Below are 19973 nucleotides of genomic sequence, written 5' to 3'. Positions count from 1 at the left end.
ATTACTGATGCTATTATTATTATTACTATTATTATGATTTAAAAGTTCTTCTTATTACCTATAAGGCCTTGCATGGTCTTGGATCTTCTTCTGTTGACCCCATATGTGCCTGGTCGTTCCCAGAGATCAGAAAATGATAATCTTCTGACAGTACCTAAATTTGTTTTTTACTCAGTTGGAGCTAGGGCATATAATGTCCCTTGTCTTTGGAATTTGCTCCCGATTCATATCAGGAATGCTAGCACAATTGAATCTTTTAAATCCTGTTTGAAAATGTATTGGTTTGGATCTGTTTATTTGTAGCTGGATTATAGATTAGGCACAGGCTTTTTTATATTTCTTTTGTAAAGCTCCTTGGAATGCTTGCATGAAGAGCGATATTTAAGTGAAATTTATATTTTAGGGTCTTTGTATTATTATTATTATTATTATTATTATAATAATAATAATAATATCCAAAAAATAAACCAGCATAAAACACATGTTGATCTATTTCTGGATTAATATTGTTGCCCCTTCTTTATAGTTTTATATTTATTTACACAGAATTTATACAAAAACTCCAACAATTACTGTTAAATTGTTTGAACCAACTGCTAAATCTCAATGGAGCCAGTTTATGACTTACCTTAGTGATACTGTATATTTTCTAAATCAGTTTCCATTAAAAGGGAGTCCTTTACTGATATTTTTCAATGCCGTTTAAAAAAAAAAAAAAAAAAAAAAAAAAACTTTCACTAATAACTTAAAATTGTCTAAATAAATCAAAGCACTCATTGAGTAATGGCTATATTCTACTCCTTAACTGCACATTGGTTATATGATCATACTTCGCTTGATTCATGGAATTCAGCGATCATGAATTTCTGAAAGTGACAGGTTTTATGTGTTGTTGTGTTGTTGCTACATAGTGTATTTTGAGTGTGTTTAGCACGCAGGTGGTACACAACTTCAGATCAGACGTAGCCTTCACCTACATTTGTGGTACTGAAACTCCATTTAAAAAAGAAAAAAAAACTTCCCATTCACAAGCTCTTCATTTTTAGTACTTTGCTCCATAATCCAGTACATGATTAATTTTCTACGCTAATGACGACTGCACTCATTGCGTTACATGTGATTGAGTATATTAAAATGCTGATGGGAATGAGTTACGGTATGCTAAGAGTGTTATTAACACTCGTTAAAAAAAAAATCTCTCTAAAGAAATTAAGGTGTTCATCGCAGTAGTTAACTGCAATTAATTGACATCCCTAATATATATCAATCACAGCATGCATTTTAACTGCAACAATAGCAAACTTGTTTAACCTCCTGAAATCTCATGCCTACACAGGTTCTGACCCCGGTTTTGGCTATGAATCAGACAGCATGAAACAAGATTGAAAGCTTACACTGCGAGAGCTTGTGCGCGTCTGCGTGACCCTGTAGAGGCCCAAACTCCCTTCAACTCTGTAAACACACAGTTTTCAGCAGGATCTCCAGAAGTTACTTAAAACTCTAATAAGTAAAGAAGCAGAACAAGCTGTTCCAACTCCTATACTGACAGCCAGCTCCACCTCCAAAACATGGACATCAAGCTTGTGAACATGACAGTAGTGGAGCTGATGCACCCAAATCAGATTTGCTATTGTTCACAATACCTCAGGAAAAAGCTTTGGCTACAACAGGAAGGTTTAGAAAATGTGATCAAAAGACTTAGATCTATACATCCAAATGCAATTTGGAAAATCTAAATTAATAAGGTTATAAAACTAGCAAAGATTGTGTGTTACTGTAGCATTTTTGTTACATGAACTGGATTTTCCTTTCCCAAAAAATGATGGAAATACCATCTACAGGCCAACACCTTCTTTTCTTGACACTGAAAAGAAAACGCAGACCTTGAACTCAATTTAATGTGTTTTTCAAATCTGATACCCAGTTTGTTACAGAATTGCCTCCTAAAATAATTAAAGCCTCCAAATGTTCAATAGAATTTTTGTGATAATACCGATGGGCTTCAGAGCAGCATGTTACTGTACTAACACTGTGAGTAGCTAAGAAGTTTGGAGCTGCAGTTATAAAATATATTTTAAAGCACAGCATTGCACTGGTAGAAAAGCTCCATCGGGCCTTAATAGTAAAAGTATGTTGTTATGTTAGCAGTTAAAATTCAGCAGTGCTACAGCTTCCAGCAGTCGCAAGGGAAATAACATCAGGCAATGAGAGCCATGTGTATGAACTGGTGCCAGTAGTTATTTTGACTTGACTTTCATATTGGGTTTATACTCCAGAGTGTTGAAGAGTCAAAGTGATACGCAGCGTGTGCTCGCTCTCGCTCTCGCTCTCTCTCTCTCTCTCAGAAAGGAATAATCATCTTTCTCTGTGGTGGTGTCCAATGAGGTCCTGCACTGGGAGCTGATTAAGTGAATGGTTTTCAGAGTAGTTTAGCCAAGACTCCTGAGGTCAAAAGAGGGGTTTCATTTAATAACGCTGAACCAGCTGCAGTAACACCAAAAGCCTTTCATACACATCACTGTAATTTCACAGCAGGAGGTATGTGGAGATCCGAAAGCAAAACAATCAAAACTACACTGTAAAGCAGTTGGTTCAGATAATTCCTTCCTGAAATGTGCTTTGTTATATGTAAATGGACTGTTCCTCTCCCTTTTAATGTTATGTAAATAGTATGTGTAAGTCAGATATATTCACAATGGCTTTGATAGAGGACTAATAGTAGACACTCAAGAGGCATGTGCTTCTGAATCTAACATATTCCCAAAAGGAATTAGAGACGATAATTAAGGAGGACTGTCCCCCTATCTTTCCAGAACAATTCAAAGGTCCTCCTTGCAGACATCATCATATTGAATCAGTGCCACGCTTGCTGCCCACGGTGACACTGTTACACAGTAGAGTCTGTGTTTCAAACTTTGCTTTGGCCAACCCCTGTATATTTTCCAGACCTTTTGTAGGTTCATACTGCAAGAGCCACATTTAGTCTAACGTTGGAAGGGCTTGTGTGTGGGGGAGCACCAGTAAAAGGGAAAATGCTTTCTATTTTACAAGGTATACATCAGCAACACATTTTTAAGGACCCCTGAGGCTGTAACAGAGCATTCCATGTAGCCATTATACTACAATTTAATTATTAATAATACTTCTTGATTTATTACAGTACTTCTTTAAAATGGCCTGAAGTTAATGATTGGTATGCATCTTTTTATTAGCAAAATACTGTCCCAACTGCCCTTTGCAAACACTACATTTTATTTTACATTAGGCATAAAACAACCAATGACATCATAATGTGCAATAACAGACCACTGATGTTACTGATTACTGTTATACAACAGTGATGTTTATGCTACGTTATCGCAGGGCTGTGTATTATATAATAAATGAATGAGTCAGAAAGAATCACAAACAGGCAGCATCCTACTATTCAGTTTGTATATGCTGATAAACAATTTGATACCACGAAGCACATACTGAACAGAAATGCAGGACTGTTCATTCTAAACAATTTTTTTTGGCTGCCTTGAAGATCCAGCATTAAAAATTGATGAATATCTGTTGTACTGAAAACAAATTAAGAAAAATGACTGATTTCATGTTATATATTTCATCTTTGGCAGAGACATTTATTGCCCTGATGGAAAAACAATTAACCCTCCATTATGAACTCAATTTAGGGGGGCGCATTACTGCCTTAATTACACACACAGTACATACAACCTTTTATAAATCTAATATGACAATCAAAGGTGCAACAAAACACATTGTCTGTACAGTTTGAAAGAAAAAAAAATCATACAATTAAAACAACAAACACTGCCAGCAAATCAATTAAAACCACAATTACCGACGCGTATCCACAGCTATAAGTAACCAGCACTGCACACCATTCAAAACTGCACTATTTAAATGTATGCGCTAGCTGTACAGCACATATACTGAACAGATTTCCCACAGTCCACAATTATTTCCACAAGTGAACTAACTAAAGAAAGGTTGACTTCACAAATGCAACTTTATAGTCCTGCAGTGTAACAGTGCATTTAAAGCAAATTAAGAAGGTATACAATAACGCACAGGTATACAGGTATACATAACCATAACCAAATGGAGGCAAGAGAAATAGGAATCCTTACTTTTTTTGGAATTCTTTCGTCATTCTTACTGCCATTACTGCTTGGAATACAGAGTTCAGAAGATCATTTCTATGTGCCTGCAATAGTCACCAGCACTGTCTACAGTGTTACTGTACCAGCAAAGCAAAAGGAATATTGATCCAAGTGGCTGATCAGTAGGCGAGGAGCAGTCAGTGCATTTCTAGCCTGTTTTGTATATACCTATAGTATAGCAGCTCCTGAACTCAGGTGAAACCACAGGCTTAATCAAAGAATAAAAAACACAGTGTTTGAGAAACTGCAATGTTAAGAAATAATTGCAGCCACCAAAAAGGTAAGGTGGCATTAATAAGAAATATGAAAATGCTGAAGCCTCGCCTTTTTCCTGAGGACAGATGTCCTGGACTATAATCTGATCTTGTTTGAGCTCCTGCATTGGGGATCTGGTTACATTTTGTTGTAATACAAGGTCTGTAATGAACTTCAAGCATTATGAAGTCTGCTTCTGAACCAAGAGCCTGCTTCTGAGATGACAACCTTCCAGTTCCAAAACAAGGGGGCTTTTCTATTCCTATGCCGATTATTACAGTATATCTACACAGTAGTAGACACTGGTGTTGATTTGATACATCCATCCAATAGTTCTTTGGCATCCTTTCAATTTAAATGCCTTGGCCTACACCCTTTCACTGTATTATGGATAGAATATCTATTGTCACAGGTGGTTCTGGCACGTCCCTTTTGTGCTATAAGTCATGAGATCCTTTTGCATGGAAGGCCTCGGTTGTAAGGGTGTGCGGTTCTTTGATGGACCCAGATTCAGTTAAAATGTGTTTGCCCACTGACGATGGGAATGGGAATGCAGAGATGGGAGCCTGGCTAACAAGATTGAAGTGTTTGCAGGTATCAGGCTTTTAAAGACCCACACATGAGAGCAGAAACTGACCCAAGACTGTCACAGCTACTGGAAGCAGGCTGATCTTTGGGAAACAAATTGAACATTTGTGAAACTGCAACAAATATTGTAATGACTCTAATGTGTTTTAAAGAATATAAAATCAGTAGAAAACATTATTAGCAGATATGTGTAAGGCCTGTGAGAAGGAGTCATTGCATTGAAGGTCAGACTGGCCTACTGAAAGATCCAAACCGCCTTTATTTGGCAAAAGCATCTTTTTTAATTAGACTCAGAGCCTCAAAACAGTTTAAGAGTGTGCTCAGATCGTTTTTTCAAATGCCTGCTATCACATAGAAACTTCACCTTAAAACAGCTACACTTTTAAATACAATTCTTTTTTTTTTTAAACTAGCAAGAGACAGAGATATAGATTACACAATTATATATATATATGTATGTATATATATATAAAAGAATCGTATTACTCACATTTGAGCATTAAAAGAAACTTATCACTTCTATTTGGATAAAATTCACTTGATGTGATTGAAAAATGACAAACTCTGTTTTAGAGCAGGTGCAGTGACTTTTTAATTGTGCTGATTAACAATTGACATCACGAAGATGCTGTAAAATGATCTGTTGATTTTGGGAAGGTGTTGTGACTCTTGGTCTCCCAGTTCGTGGCCTGTCATTGACAGAGTGTGTCTGGTTATACCGTCTCGCCAGGTTTGAAATTGCTGGCTGTGAGCACCAAAGACCGCGAGCCACAGTACGCTGCCTAGTCTAGCCTCCAACATGCCAATTGCACAAAGGCACTGCTCTCTTGACAGAAGTGGCATCTTGTTTTTTTCTGTGATTTTCTTTATTGCTTTTATTCAAGCTTCCAATTCAAGAGCTGAAATCACTCCATATCCAGTGTACAATCAACTGTCTCACTAATTAGGTGACTATGACTGAAGCAAATGCACTTAGTCACTCAAGTGTGTCATGGACTAGGATGAATGATTGAGCGATTAAAAAGAAACCAAAAACATTTTGTCATTGTCCATCATTTATATACAGTGCCGAGAAAAAGTTTGTGAACTCCTTAGGATTTTCACGTTTTACATTTCAAACCTAAAATGTTATTACATCTTAATCTAAGTCCTGATAATAGATAACCCGATTAAATAAATGACACAAAAACCATGATGCTTTTTCAACATTTATCCACAAATGATTCAAAATTCAATATCCATGTGTGAAAAAGTATGTGAACCTTTAGATTCAGTAACTGGTGGCACCCCCTTGAGCAGCAATGACCTCAATTAAGCATATCCTGTAACTAACTGCTGGTCATTCTCTCACATCGGTTTTGAGGAATTTTGGCCCATTCCTCCTTACAGACCTGCTTCAACTCAGTGACATTTGAGGGCTTCCTTGCATGGGCAATTCACTTCAGCTCTTGCTACAACATTTCGATGGATTTTAGGTCTGGACTTTGACTAGGCCATTCTAAAATGCAGAATTTCTCCTTCTACTGCCATTCTTTTGTAGATCTGCTTTTATGTTTAGGATTATTGTCTTGCTGCATAACCCACTTTTGGTTCAGCTACAGCTCTTTTTTTTTTAAAGAAAACATATATATATATATATATATATATATATATATATATATATATATATATATATATATATATATATATATACATACACACATGCACACAGTATTTTTACCTGCTCAAGATAAGGCTGGTAATTCGTGGAGTGGATGTGAGATTATACTGTGCAACACCCTGTACAATATTCTACATAGCTGACGAGGGAAGTTCCACATAAAGGCAGGTTAGGTAACTTGTTGCTCAGTTGGTTGTCTATAAACCAGACAGGAACCATTGGAATTGTCTATTTCCATAACTACAGGACTAACATGTCTTTCTGCATAAAAAATGCCCCACTTCTTACCCTGCACAACTGCACAATTATAATTATGGTATAATCAGTGCAAACCCTGGAATGCTAGAGGTGGCCTTGCACATATATATTACACTGTATTGTTGTTGCCCATTTTGGGGTCAAGAAGTTTAATGACCGACTATCTGTACATGTTATATCTACAGTATAAAACATCTCTGCATGATTTATGAATCCCAAGTTGTTTTTAACCATGCTTTACCTTTCCAGATGGATGGATCCTACCTGCGAATCACACTTGTTTTCTTCCAATCAAAAGACAGCTTTGCTTACTGCTTGGCTAGTCTGTACAGTCCACACAAAAGAAAAGTATGAGAAGCTTCCTGGTAGTACATATCTAAAATAAAAGCTGTTGCAGACCTTCAAAAGAAAGCGGCTTTAACACCTCAAGAGATTGCAAGATTGGGTGACAAATCCTTCTAAAACCTAATCCCATGATTCCACTCTGCACTAATCCACAGTAAATTAATACAGATACAACAAACAACAACAATATCCTTATGTTCTGTTCTAGTGGTAACATTTCAGTGTTTTGCATTACGTGATACTCTTTGAAATCGACACCAAAAAAAATCCAATTCAATTATGTTTTGACCGGTGTAAACCTACTTAAATCATTAACTGAAAGGCACACCTAAAATTCCCTTCCTCGTTGAAAAATGAACACAGACAGGACGTTCCTGTAAGCAGCTGTACAGCAGATTTAGAAAGGTTGCATGCGCTTGTTTTTAAGACCCCACAGCAGAAGAGACTGATGTGGAAGGTTTCAGTCTGAGGTCAGAAGCAATAACTACACCTGCCACAAAGGTCATGTTATTAATTTGAACCCTATTTTGTATGCACCAAATAGTTATACCATATGCAACAAAGGGTAATATAGTATAAGGGAAGAATACAAAAAAAAAAAAAAGTTTTGTTGACTGGAAAGAAAAACAAGAAACAAACACACTGCTTGAAGATGTAGTAAATCCTCGACTTTAAACCCCCCCACCTTTGCATTTTTTCAGTGGTATCAAACTCCAGTCCTCAAGGGCCGCAGAGTCTTCCGGGTTTTTTCCCACTGAAGTTTCTCAAATGACTTCATGATCTCATTATTTGTTCAGTTGGACAGGTTTAATATTTTTTCAAGGTCTTTTACAGTTGATGATTTAAAAATGCACTTGATTCAAGGTACACTACCCATAAAACATTTTGAGGATTAGATAGTAGTGTTACATGTGTCCAATTAGTCATACAATTAGATCAATTAAACCACTGAGAGCTTGGGTGGAACAAAAGCCAGAAGACCCTGCAGCCCTCCAGAAACCGAGTTTGACACCCCTGTGATAAGTTGACCTTCTTACTGTATAAATGATGGGCTTGTCCTGAAGCTATTTCTGGTAGTTACAGGGCAGGATGATGCTGGCTTACAATATCACAAGGCCAATTGGTGACACATACATGACCCCCTTTGCAGATATGATCTGATCAGGCAGTAAGCCAAACGGAAACAAAGAATAGTGTATTCATAAAAACAACGTCTGCTGTGTGGAACAAAATACTGAAATTTGAGATCAGTGTGTTGGAGTATCAGGTGAAGCCGATATAGTAAAAAGTGTGTGTTAAAAACAAGGAAGGCAGAAAAAAACTTCCTTCATACAGTAAAAGGGTGTAAGCTGAGAGATGACATGCTACAAAGTGGCTTGTAAATAGAATTAATGCTAAAGAAATCAGTCATGTGAGGGCCAATCCATTCACATAAGAGAACTGTGCTGTACACATCACAGGCTTTCTCAATGTTTCCATCTTTTTCACGAATCGAAACCGATAACACGACGTGCCAATGTAACATCAATACTTTGTGCTTAACACGGAGTTTGGCTGACAAACTTGGCTCAGCCATACACTCAGTTGCTATGGTGAATCCACAGATAAATGGAAGAATCTAATTATTTACAGACCATTTCTGACTCTCAATATACATGACAATTGGCATTTTTTTCTGATGTATTAAAGCAGCTACCTTTTCAAAACTTTCAGTTTCTACATCATATCAAAACCAGGTTCAGCAAACCTCTTTTATGCTCCACAACACAGGTCATAGGGATACTGGAATTCATACACTTAACAATAAGTATATGTACACATGAATCAAGGATTTCTCCAGCATGGTCTACGGGTGGCTTAACAATAACTTCATCATCATCCTCAGGCTATGGCTCAATTACAGCATTAACATCCCAAAAGACTCATAGGACTGCAATGCTTTTAAATTGCATGCTAAATTGTCAGAAATTCAGCCTATAGTACTGTATTTTTCAGGAAGCATAATGTTTAACTTCTAGAGGATGAATATCTTGGGAGCTAGATACCCATAACTTTAAACACTCAATCACAGCATCAGCAGTATTACCACAAGCACCTAAATGTATTTCTGTGAAGTCAATTTGTGTCATAGTGGACAAAGAGGCTTGGTAGTCAGTGATTTGATTTTAAATCTTATTGAACTATGCATGGCATTTGGACTATTGTACAAAGTTAAACATTAATATTTTAATAGTCCAGCTGAAACAAACTTAGGTTTAGGATTACAGAATTCTTATACCACTAAGACTTTTCATCTAAATTAAGGCACAAAACTAAGCACAATTGTTTCAGTGTTTATCACATTATCCCTGCCAATTTCAGCCTCAAGCATGAACACGTTACTTTTTGTACTTCTACATTAAAAGGGCAGATTAACATTTCTGACCGTTCTGCTAAGAAATAAAGGTAATCATTGATTAGAATTCTTTCTGTGATCACATTTGAACAATCCTTTTAAAACAGTTATAATTATGGTATAACATTATACACGCACTACTGTTCTGAGACAAAAAGCAATACATCCGAGTGATGACCTTTCCTTTCAACAGATTTTATAAAAAAAAGATATTTATATTTAACTAATAACTTTAAAACACATTGGAAAATCTGTATACATTTTAAATGATGAAGCATCTGAATAGTAGCAGAGCATCGATTTAATATTCAGAATATGAATCAGAATTTCCAGGTGGTCTCTTATTTCTTATTCCAAGAATAATTCACTCTGGGAACTGATTGTTGACGCGAGTGAACAGGAGGCAGTCCTAAGAGCAGTGTGTAAAAGTGCCTGCAAAATCATACTACAAGGAAAGCAATACGAGTTTGGAAAAAACAACAGCTCGATAAGACACTTAATTGCTGTGGCCACAGTGGGAGTATCATCTTTATCCGATACCCACAGAACGCATTGCGTTTAACTTCTACTCAGAAGCGGGCGCATTATGTTGAACTTCTAACATTCACAACAGCAAGAGCTGTAATATTAGCTGTTCATCATTGAAAAGTCATTAAAACAAACTGTGTTTTGAATTGGGGTGGTTCAGCCTTTAAGAGTGAATGAAGGCACAAGCCTGCTGTGTGAGCATTCTCTTCATAAAAAAAATGACTTCTGATATATTGAATACAATCTTCCTTTAAAAACCAACAGATTTATAGTGAATATCCCTCAGAGTATAAAAATTATAGAAATATACATTTCCAATGGGACTATTTTCTCCATGCTGTGGGGGGTCGAAGTGATGGCTACAGTTCAAATGTTAATAGAGCTGCACTCTGTATTTCCACCTCGCATTGGGACAGAGCTGAAATCGCTTTGAAATCAGTCATGTCCGTTTCCATCAGCAGAATACCGAGGTCAAACTGGTTTCAATTGGTACACCAGTAAAGAAATGTAGGCCTATAGATGGAAATTATACTAAAAAGTAGAAATACTACTTTGTGTAATGCCTGGTATTGAACTATGCAGCAAATGCAGCTGCTGCAATTTCATAAAGATTAGACTGAGCTTTAGAGACTGGCTCTATGGTGCTGATGGAAAACTGCCAGAACTCTTGACCTACAAAAGGTCTGTGAAAATGTTCAGCTTCCATTTCCTTAGCAGTTCTGGCTAACAACTGAATATAAAACTATTCTTGCAAAGTTCTAGTTTGAAACAATAGTTTTTCTAACAAACCAAGTTTTCACCTTGTGGGCTTTAAGAGAACAAAAAGCACTGTACTGACTGTGTGAATCTTCTGTGTCATATCTGATCTAAGAAACAATTTACAAGACATAAAAAAACAACAGGAACATGCAGGCTACTCTTTTACAGATAAGAATCATGTGGGCTATCAGCTATGAAGCTCTTGTGCTAGACCTGTATTAGGAAACAGAATAATGAGTTTGCACGTTTTAGTGGTAGAAGCTTGTCTGATTGTTAGCACACAAAAATGATGGTTTATGAATTCTGCTGATACAGTAAAATAACTTTGGTCGGAGTGCAGAAGTGTTGAATTTTGCCAGATTTGCTGTTGTGATCAGTTTTATCTTTAGGTACTGCCAATGGCACTTGCACATTACTATTAATACTTAGACGTATTAATTCCTTTTGTACAGCTCTCAATTAATTATGATCACTAACTCACCTAAAGAAACCTCTGCTGCTTTTCCATTTCTCTCCAGAGGGTTTCAATTGGGAAGTACTTTAGGTGTTAATGGACTGAAGAGATTACGACAACTCCCATAGACAGAAAATTAAAAAGTGAAAAACGACAGTTCAATATCGCGATAGATTCATTTTGTTTTAAAACTGGCAAATGATTGAGCAAAAGACGACAATACAGATTATATGAGAAGAATGCAAAATCCTAAACAGAGCTAACTCACTTGGCATTGCTTCCCCCCTCCCCCCCCCCCTTACAAAGAACCGTTTAAAAGGCTCGCTTTTCATCAAGGACTCGCATCAACTTCTGAGCGATGACAACAAGCAGCAGGGTAGCCCTCGAGCCATCATTTATCAATCACAACCTTTCTGCCCTGGAAATCCATGAATCACTCGCCTGCTGGCAGATGAGCCTGCTTCAAATTCCTGGTGCCTTGGAAAGCAGCAATGCTATAAACCTAACAAGTGGATTGCATTGCAGGGCTTTATTGTGTTTAAATCAGTCTGTAGCATTTAGTCCACTGTATCAACCACCGCCACTGTATAAAATAAGAACTATCCCTGCAAACCAATCAATTCATATACTCCTCAGAGATTTGCTAGTGAAGGAACATGCCAAATGCTTAATGCTATTTGACTGGATCTCCCTGATCTACAAAATGATTCATATATTCTTAAACTACCATGACTGAACAATGACTGAAACGATTAAGATTAGAGGACTTATTTCAGCTATGAACTGCCAGGGTATTCTGTTCTCTTCTCAAGAAGTGAATAACCTTTCTTTATATATATATATATATATCGTGATGTATTCGGACCTTTTCAGCCGGAGTCCGTGTTGTTCTTTCAAACAGGTGTCTGTCTCTTTAATTATTACACAATACAATAGAAGGGCTCTTTAAACACCGTGGCGTACGTTTATTAGCAAACTGACGTTTCAAACAAACAAAAACACAAAACAAAACCTAGCCCTTCTTTAGGCGCTAACTAAACTGGTTAATAGTAATTCTATCTAATGCAGGGCAGGGTAAGCCTGTTCCCCTGTTTAAATTAATTCCATAAATCACCTAATCCAAATCACATTCAAGCACTTTTGTCAGAACCCGTACCTTTGTTTCGTTAACAGAAAACTCTTTCTTTGTCCGACACACCTTTCCACTGTTTCGTTTCGTTTCGTTTCTCTCTCTCTCTCTCTCTCTCTCTCTCTCTCTCTCTCTCTCTCTCTCTCTCTCTCTCTCTCTCTCTCTCTCCATTTCAACCCTCTCCCCTGAACACACCAACTGAAAACCTTTTTAACCCCGACTTGATCACTCGCATCTGATCAGCATTTGCCCATTAACTATACAATTAAGCAATTGTTACATTTGTCATCATACAATGTGTGTGGCTATCCCCAAGGTCCAAAAGCCTCCAAATTGACGTTTGGTACATACACATCATCACATATATATATATATATATATATATATATATATATATATATATATATATATATATAAGCTCAGTTTCTTTTTTTTATTGCTCTGTTCAGTTGAGTACCTGTGCACTCCAATACTGTGTAAAAAAGATTGTCCAAACAGACCAAGAATAGAGTGTGGGGCATATATACTGCCTTTATACAGACAAGTCTGTTGCTAAAATAGAAATATAACGGTACCTTAATACTATAAAGGAAACTTGAAGAAAGCAAACACCGCAACTCTAACATTACATTGAGGCAGACTGGAAGCATTTCAGCACTCTCCTTCCATTGGAAATATCATGCTTTTGAAACCCACTGGAGGCTGACTTTATAATGACTTTCCTTTATCAAGTTTGACAAATTTAATGGGTACAAGTTTTTCTTTTAGAGTAGGGAAAGACAGAACAGCACTAGCAATCCAGCACGTTTCTCTTTTCTGTTAGTTCCACATTCAAACCCAACCCAACCTTTGATCATATCACCTTATATCCTCACCTTTATATTTAAATATATATTTAAATGGGATTTTTTTTCCACATAACACTTTCAATGTGTGAAAAAATGGGGGGGGTGGGGGGCAGGTGTGAAAAAAAAAATCAATTAAAAATAAAAACCTGAAAAGTCCTCATTAGAACGTGGATTCTGAAGGCAATTGGTTGCACCTGAGCTTATTTAGGAGTGTCACAGCAAAGGGGGTTCTACCAAGTATTGACTCAGGGGGGTGAATATTTATCTAACCAAGACATTTCATTTTTTTTTATTTTTCAGTAACTGTTGTTTCACAATAAAAATTCTCTTGCCTCTTCAAAGCGTTGAGTAGGTTGTGTAGATCAAAGGAAAAAAAATCCCATTTAAATGCATCAAGATTTCAGGTTGTAACACAACAAACTGAAAATATCCAAGGGGGGGGGGGGGGGGGGGGTGAATACTTCCTTTAGGCACTGTATTTAATATAACCATCTGCAAGCAAAAACAATAGCATGTTCATCAGTGTCATCAATCTTCTACACTTTCTTTACCACTGCAAGGTAGAGATAAATGACAGTATGCATTAGCTTCAGGGATGCAAGAACACAAACAGAGGTATCATAAAAATGTTTTTAAAAAGGACATACTGTACCGAGTGATACTGTACAACTGGTTTAAGCTCTACACTGCTGGGATTTAGATTTGAGCTATGTGTAAAAGTCAAGCTGTGATACAGACTTATTTAGTAGGAAGGTTTTATAATGGATTATTTAATAGCAATAGACAGATTTACCAGATACTTGTTAAGTTACAGATGTTTTATTATAGATGTTATAGATGGTTGAAACCCTAGTCAGGTCAGTGCGAGTTTGGTGGTCTCACAAAATGAACTGTTACACATATTTCTAAAAAGCTCTTACTATTAAATGAACTGACATATATATATATTATAGATATATATATATGATATATATATTATATATATATATATATATATCTATATAATATATATATATATATATATATATATAATTTCTAATATCTAAATAACAGACACTGCACAAAACAAGCGACAGACAAGTACTGTACAAACTACAGTATACATGTAGGATATATGTCTAATTGCTTTTCAGGTTGGCTCTAAATTATCTTCTGGAATATCATTGATCAATATGCAGGGTAAGTACATTAACTAGGCTTTTCCTTGGATGTTTTGTAAGCCCCTTACTTTTGCAACATATGAAAGTAGAGTGTGGCATTTGATGACCCTGGCTAAGCTTCATCCAGCAAGCAGTATACTTAATTCTGCTGGCTGATGAACCACAAGGAAAAAATGTATTCTCTGCCGGACTGTATGTTTAACAAGAATCAGAAAGCAGTGCTTCTTCCTCTATGTGTGCAGTAATTAAACTGAAGACAGGGCTGAGAATTACTTATTTATGCTGTGACGCTTGATGCACTTTGATTGCTTAAAAGCTTGATCAGGTTATAACGACAGCAGACTGCTAAGAAAACATTCAAACCCCTATTAATGCTAATGTACGTGCAAGTGCGGTTTCACTTCTGAAATAAAAGTGAATAACATGCTATAAAAAAAACAAATGTAATCATTTTGCCATATTTGTTTTAGCCTGAGACGTCACCAAGGGAAGGGGGCCTATCGGCAGCTTTGATAGAAAGAGCTCAGTGACACTTACCATTAGGCAGGCGTATATCGCATAAACAATGTTTTTGGTGGCCATCTTCGAATTGAAAGGGAACCTAACCACAATAATCTGCTTTGACCTTCAGAAGATGTGTGCGACTGTAGGATGGAATCAGGGAACTCAACAAGAATTTTCCATTTGCCAGTGAAGTGTACTTGAAGGGTTTCAAATGGTTAACTGCAAGAATGCTGAGGGATCTAAATACCATGGGCTGTGTGTATCATGGCTCAGGGTTAGTGTTACCAAGGGACTATTAATTCCTACTGTATGTTGCTGAATAGAACATAAAAGAAAAAAAATACATCTGGGGATAAATGGTGATGCACTTTTTATATTTGTTTACCGTGATATAAAACAGCTTAGCTATGTCATGTATAACTTTCTGCTGCAGCACATTGCAGCTGAAGCCTGGCTATTTGCCTCATGGAGTATTCTGCTTCAGATACACAATTGCGTTTAGAAAAGATTCAGAAAAGACAGACAGAGACTGACAATTGGTTTACCCTCTAAGCTACTGGGATTTCGGTTTAAGCTTGTACAAAGGTCAAGTTGTGATACTACCTTCTTTTCTATGAAGTTTTTTTTAATGCATTATGCACTTAAATTATCATCTTGACAAGTTACTGCTTGTTAGGCTATAAAAGCCTTTCATCTTATCAGGCATGGGTTCAAATCCAGCTGATTTCAGAAGTGTAATAAAAGAAACATCTACAGTATCTACGCGAAGACACAGAACTGTATCTTTTTCATTAAGTTTTCTTGTTTTACAAGTGCGTATTGCACTGTACTGATGTGTCATCCATTTTATCCTCCTTTCCATCATACACACACACGTTGGGAGGACAGACTGCGGCAGCTGAAAATGAAGCCAACAGCTTGTCAACCTGTACTTGGGTATCACAGCACCCGTGTATCCTTTCCATGGGAGACGGGCGGGCAACTTTAGCAATTAGTAAACCATTTGGGTAATAAAAATTCTACTAATTGTGGTACAACTCCATTTGAGACCCAGGAGCTTTGATTATGGGCTGTCAATGATTTCTGCTTAAATGAGCACATATGTGAATATGTATTATAATTCATGTTGGGTCTTCATTCCCAAAATGATACTATACTGTGCAGGTTGTTTGGTGCTGGTACTTAATACTATTACATATAAACTGATACAGGGACTGTTACCTGTCTTTTGCATGTTACTTAAAAAATACAAAAATAAACAGTTTAAAGGGAAAACCTTCAAGAGGAATGCTGTATGTGCTATAGTATTTTTTGTTTTTGTAATTTGTCTTTGGTTACTGCCTTAAATAAATAACCGAGAGGCAGAGAAAAGGCACATGTTCACGCTTGGTATACACTCTGTGTAAAGGTATGGTGCTTTGCAGAAACTAAGGAGGGTCAACAAACTTCCAATTAGCATTTGGAGGGGGGGGGTCAAAAAAGGAAAGTAAATCCAGCTTTTAAATCAAATTTAAATATAAGGAAACAAATATCAATGAAACAAGTGTGCCGACTGCATTTTCAAAACAGAATACATAATAACAGCACACCAGCAATCAAAACGTCTAATCTGCACAAAACCAAAAAAAAAATGCAATTTGAAACTAGCTTGCACATCCTGTCAAACACTCAGCAATCCCAGAAACAGGCCACCGAAAGAACAGAAATGTTCTCCGGGGAGCTGCGTCTTGTGTGAAACGAGATATGAAAAGTAAATGTTCTTTGAGCAAGTCCTTAGAGCAAAGTCCTTGCGTGTAGAAAAAGGAAGCTTTTCTAATAGATTCTTTTCACTTAGAAAGGGCAGGTAACAGAACCGTCCTCTGTGTGTCAGTTTGTTTTAAACAATGAACTACCTGCACAGCGGGCAGCAAAGGAACAGGTGGTGATTTAAAAATAAAAAAATAAAGCACACTCCAACCTCAGCTGCTGGGAGAATGGCATGCCCTGACCTCTTAGTACCATTATTTAAGATCTGAAGTGGATATAAACAGGAGAAGAAATCTCTACATACAGGTCAACTAATAGAAACCCTACTGGGTCTGTATTTCAGTATACAACTCTCTATTTACCTACTTACTTACCTATTTATGTACTCATTTCTGCACCAAAAACAAACATTTTTTTCACACCTAATATGCATTGTTTGACAAACAACACTGTATGGGGCAAAGACGAGCATTAACTAAAGAATTAATTAATACTGTGACCTTCAGTATGCTGATGAGCTCAAACAATACAGGTCGTACCCCTAAATACATTTAAGAGACAAAGCAAGGATGGTGATAATCAAGGAAAATTATGCAGTTGAAAATGATCATCCCATGATAAATTGGGACCGCAGGTCTCCAGAAATAGGCAGCCTAGTTTTGTCAATGAAGAAAAAAAGATCCACGACCACACTGTTTCCTCACGTGTTTAAAAGCGGAATATTGTTGTGAAACATCTCCTGTCAGACTGCTTATGATACCTACTTATGATATGAACATGAGGCAGCATGTCCGGTAATTTGAGCTAAGGTATAGAGTTCTATAACGATGACGCCCTATTGCCCTAAAAACGATGCTGCGGAAATGCTACACCAAAACGGCTAATATAAACCATTCTTTTGGAACTTTCTTTCTTTCTTTCTTTTTTTTTTTTTTTTTTGACTTATTTAAAAAAATAAAAGCTTGGAACCAAAAAAAAAAAAGGCAGAAAAGCACCTACCAAAAAAATACAGAAACATTTTTTGTTGATGTCAATATGTTTTTGTTGCTTCAAAAATGTGTGTATTACAAATCCAATGCGGGTTACTAAAAATAATGCACACCACTGTAGAAAAATCCAGGCAGGTTTATTACGTGTAATCAGTTTGCTGTAACAGAGACCTCTAATCAATCATATACGACAGGCACAGCAATCTGTTGAAGGGCTGCTAGTACAAGGTTTTGATGGACAGCCCAGGAATACATGATTGCGACATTATATTTTCTTTTGACACTGCAGATTTATGACCTGTATATTGAAAGGAAGTGCACAATGGGTAAGATTTATAAAAAATATTTTGTACAACTACTTGTGTACCAAACGGGACAGCAACAAAATCGCTCTTCATCAGTCCAGGCTTTATCCCTTACATACTGACAACCATAACAGTCCAAGGTGAAATTAGGTATACAACTAGCAAATACGTCACTATAAAAACTCTTCACATACATGTGTGAGGAAACTTGGAAAGGCAAACACATTGCACTGTCTGTCTAAATGACGTGCATTATTGTACATCACAAGCAGTCAGACCGCTCCATTGCCGTAGGCTGGCGAGATAAAAATGTACATTCGAGTACACAAAAATTAGGAATCTGAACGACTACATACGATTTTAGGTAGAATCATTATAAATGTACACAGATTAACATGCACTTAATTGCTAAGTCTAACCCTTACGCTTAGTGAATTCATTTTGAATGTTAGTTAACAAGGATACACTTATTACAGGTTTAAACATTTGTTTCATGATAATAGTGCAAAAACAAGTCTTCTTTATTTGCAATCGTTACCTCTACGTTAATCGTCATAGCAAAATGCCTCGTCTCGTCTCGTCTGATTCTACAGCATGGTACTTCAAATGCCTGACTGAATGTATTCCCTTCTGCAGAACTCGTTTCCGAGAATATTTTTACAACATTAATGTTGTATTGGCATTCAGTGCATCGTCCTTTCTGTAACAGTATTATTGTTAATGTTTCATTTTCGCCTACCAAAGTAAAAGCTGGCGGAAACGGAAGACACATTTTCCCTGGCAGTTGAGAAAACAGAATCCCCTTATATTAATAGAAATCAGAAAGGGTTCGATACATACACAGTACTTATTGTGGTAAAGTCGTTAAACCTTAAAAGTTTAACGCCGTGCTGAAATGCATTTATTTTGAAAGTAATGTATTCCCTTTCACGCTTACCGTAAGTATTGCAAACACATAGCATTCAACGACACTCATTCAGTGACACACGTCTTGATAATCCTAGAAAAAATTGTAAACCAAATATTGATCTGAGAAAGTGTTTTCCCGCTGGCCTACCTGAATATAGTAAGGCTTTCTTAGCCCGGCCCATGAAAACAGCCCCCTCGCCATGGCAAACAGCACATCTCACCACATCAACCTGCGGAAAGCAAAAGGAGACCCCGAATCAGAATCGCACAAAACGACCACTGCCCGCATATTTCATTTACAATGGAAACCTGGGACCGCAGAACTCCATTGTATCATGTTGTACTTGTTACCCAGTCATTCCTGTCCTCCTGTTGGATGGGTCTGGACTAATAAGCATCCAGTGATACAAATACAGCACCTCCTTTCTCCGTGGCTTTTCCCCCCTTTACTGCAGCTGTTGTTAACAGTCCACCGCTGGATACTAGCTCCTCTTCTTCAACACAGAATAAAGCAGGCGGAGAACACCATAAGCTTTTCGCCGACACAAAATAGGTCAGACTAGTTCAAATCGAAAATACACAGTACAGTATGTTTCTATAGTGCAAGCTCAAGCGAATGGAGAAGTTTGACTTATTTTAAATATTTTAATTGGTTTTATTTGTAATTATCCTTTCTACATACATATATTGCTGAAGGGAAAATAGGCTACATGCTAATAAAAGTTTACTAGAAAAACTTGCCGTACCTGTATCATGACTTTCCTTTACCGGTCTTTACTATATTTACGTGTTTAATAGAGGTCGTGACTTAATATTTGCAGAGTTAGGCTATATAAACACTACTTGGTAAAATATCAAAGATGGCATTGACCGCTGCCATAATATGGCTCATATATACACAGCACACTTTTGAGTGATTGTCTCTGCATCTGGTACACATGTATACAATGGTCCTCTCAGTCATTTTCCTTT

General features: G+C 36.9%; 1 protein-coding gene across 2 annotated transcripts in view; it reads right to left on the bottom strand.

Moving 5' to 3' along the window:
• LOC121330561 (divergent protein kinase domain 1A-like) overlaps nt 1–19534 on the bottom strand; it is a 23917-nt gene extending 4383 nt beyond the window's left edge. The window contains exons 1-2 of one of the 2 annotated variants that reach the window (XM_041277165.1): nt 19353–19534; nt 19150–19231 (exon numbers count right to left, since the gene is read on the bottom strand). In XM_041277165.1, the coding sequence (XP_041133099.1) occupies nt 19150–19203 (54 nt within the window). In that variant the 5' untranslated portion in view covers nt 19204–19231; nt 19353–19534. The other variant, XM_041277166.1, reaches the window with a different exon arrangement.
• Nucleotides 19535–19973: the final 439 nt, after the last annotated feature.

This window comes from Polyodon spathula, chromosome 18, assembly GCF_017654505.1.
Source record: "Polyodon spathula isolate WHYD16114869_AA chromosome 18, ASM1765450v1, whole genome shotgun sequence".
Taxonomy (NCBI): domain Eukaryota; kingdom Metazoa; phylum Chordata; class Actinopteri; order Acipenseriformes; family Polyodontidae; genus Polyodon; species Polyodon spathula.
This window is presented reverse-complemented; position numbering and strand designations above follow the sequence as displayed.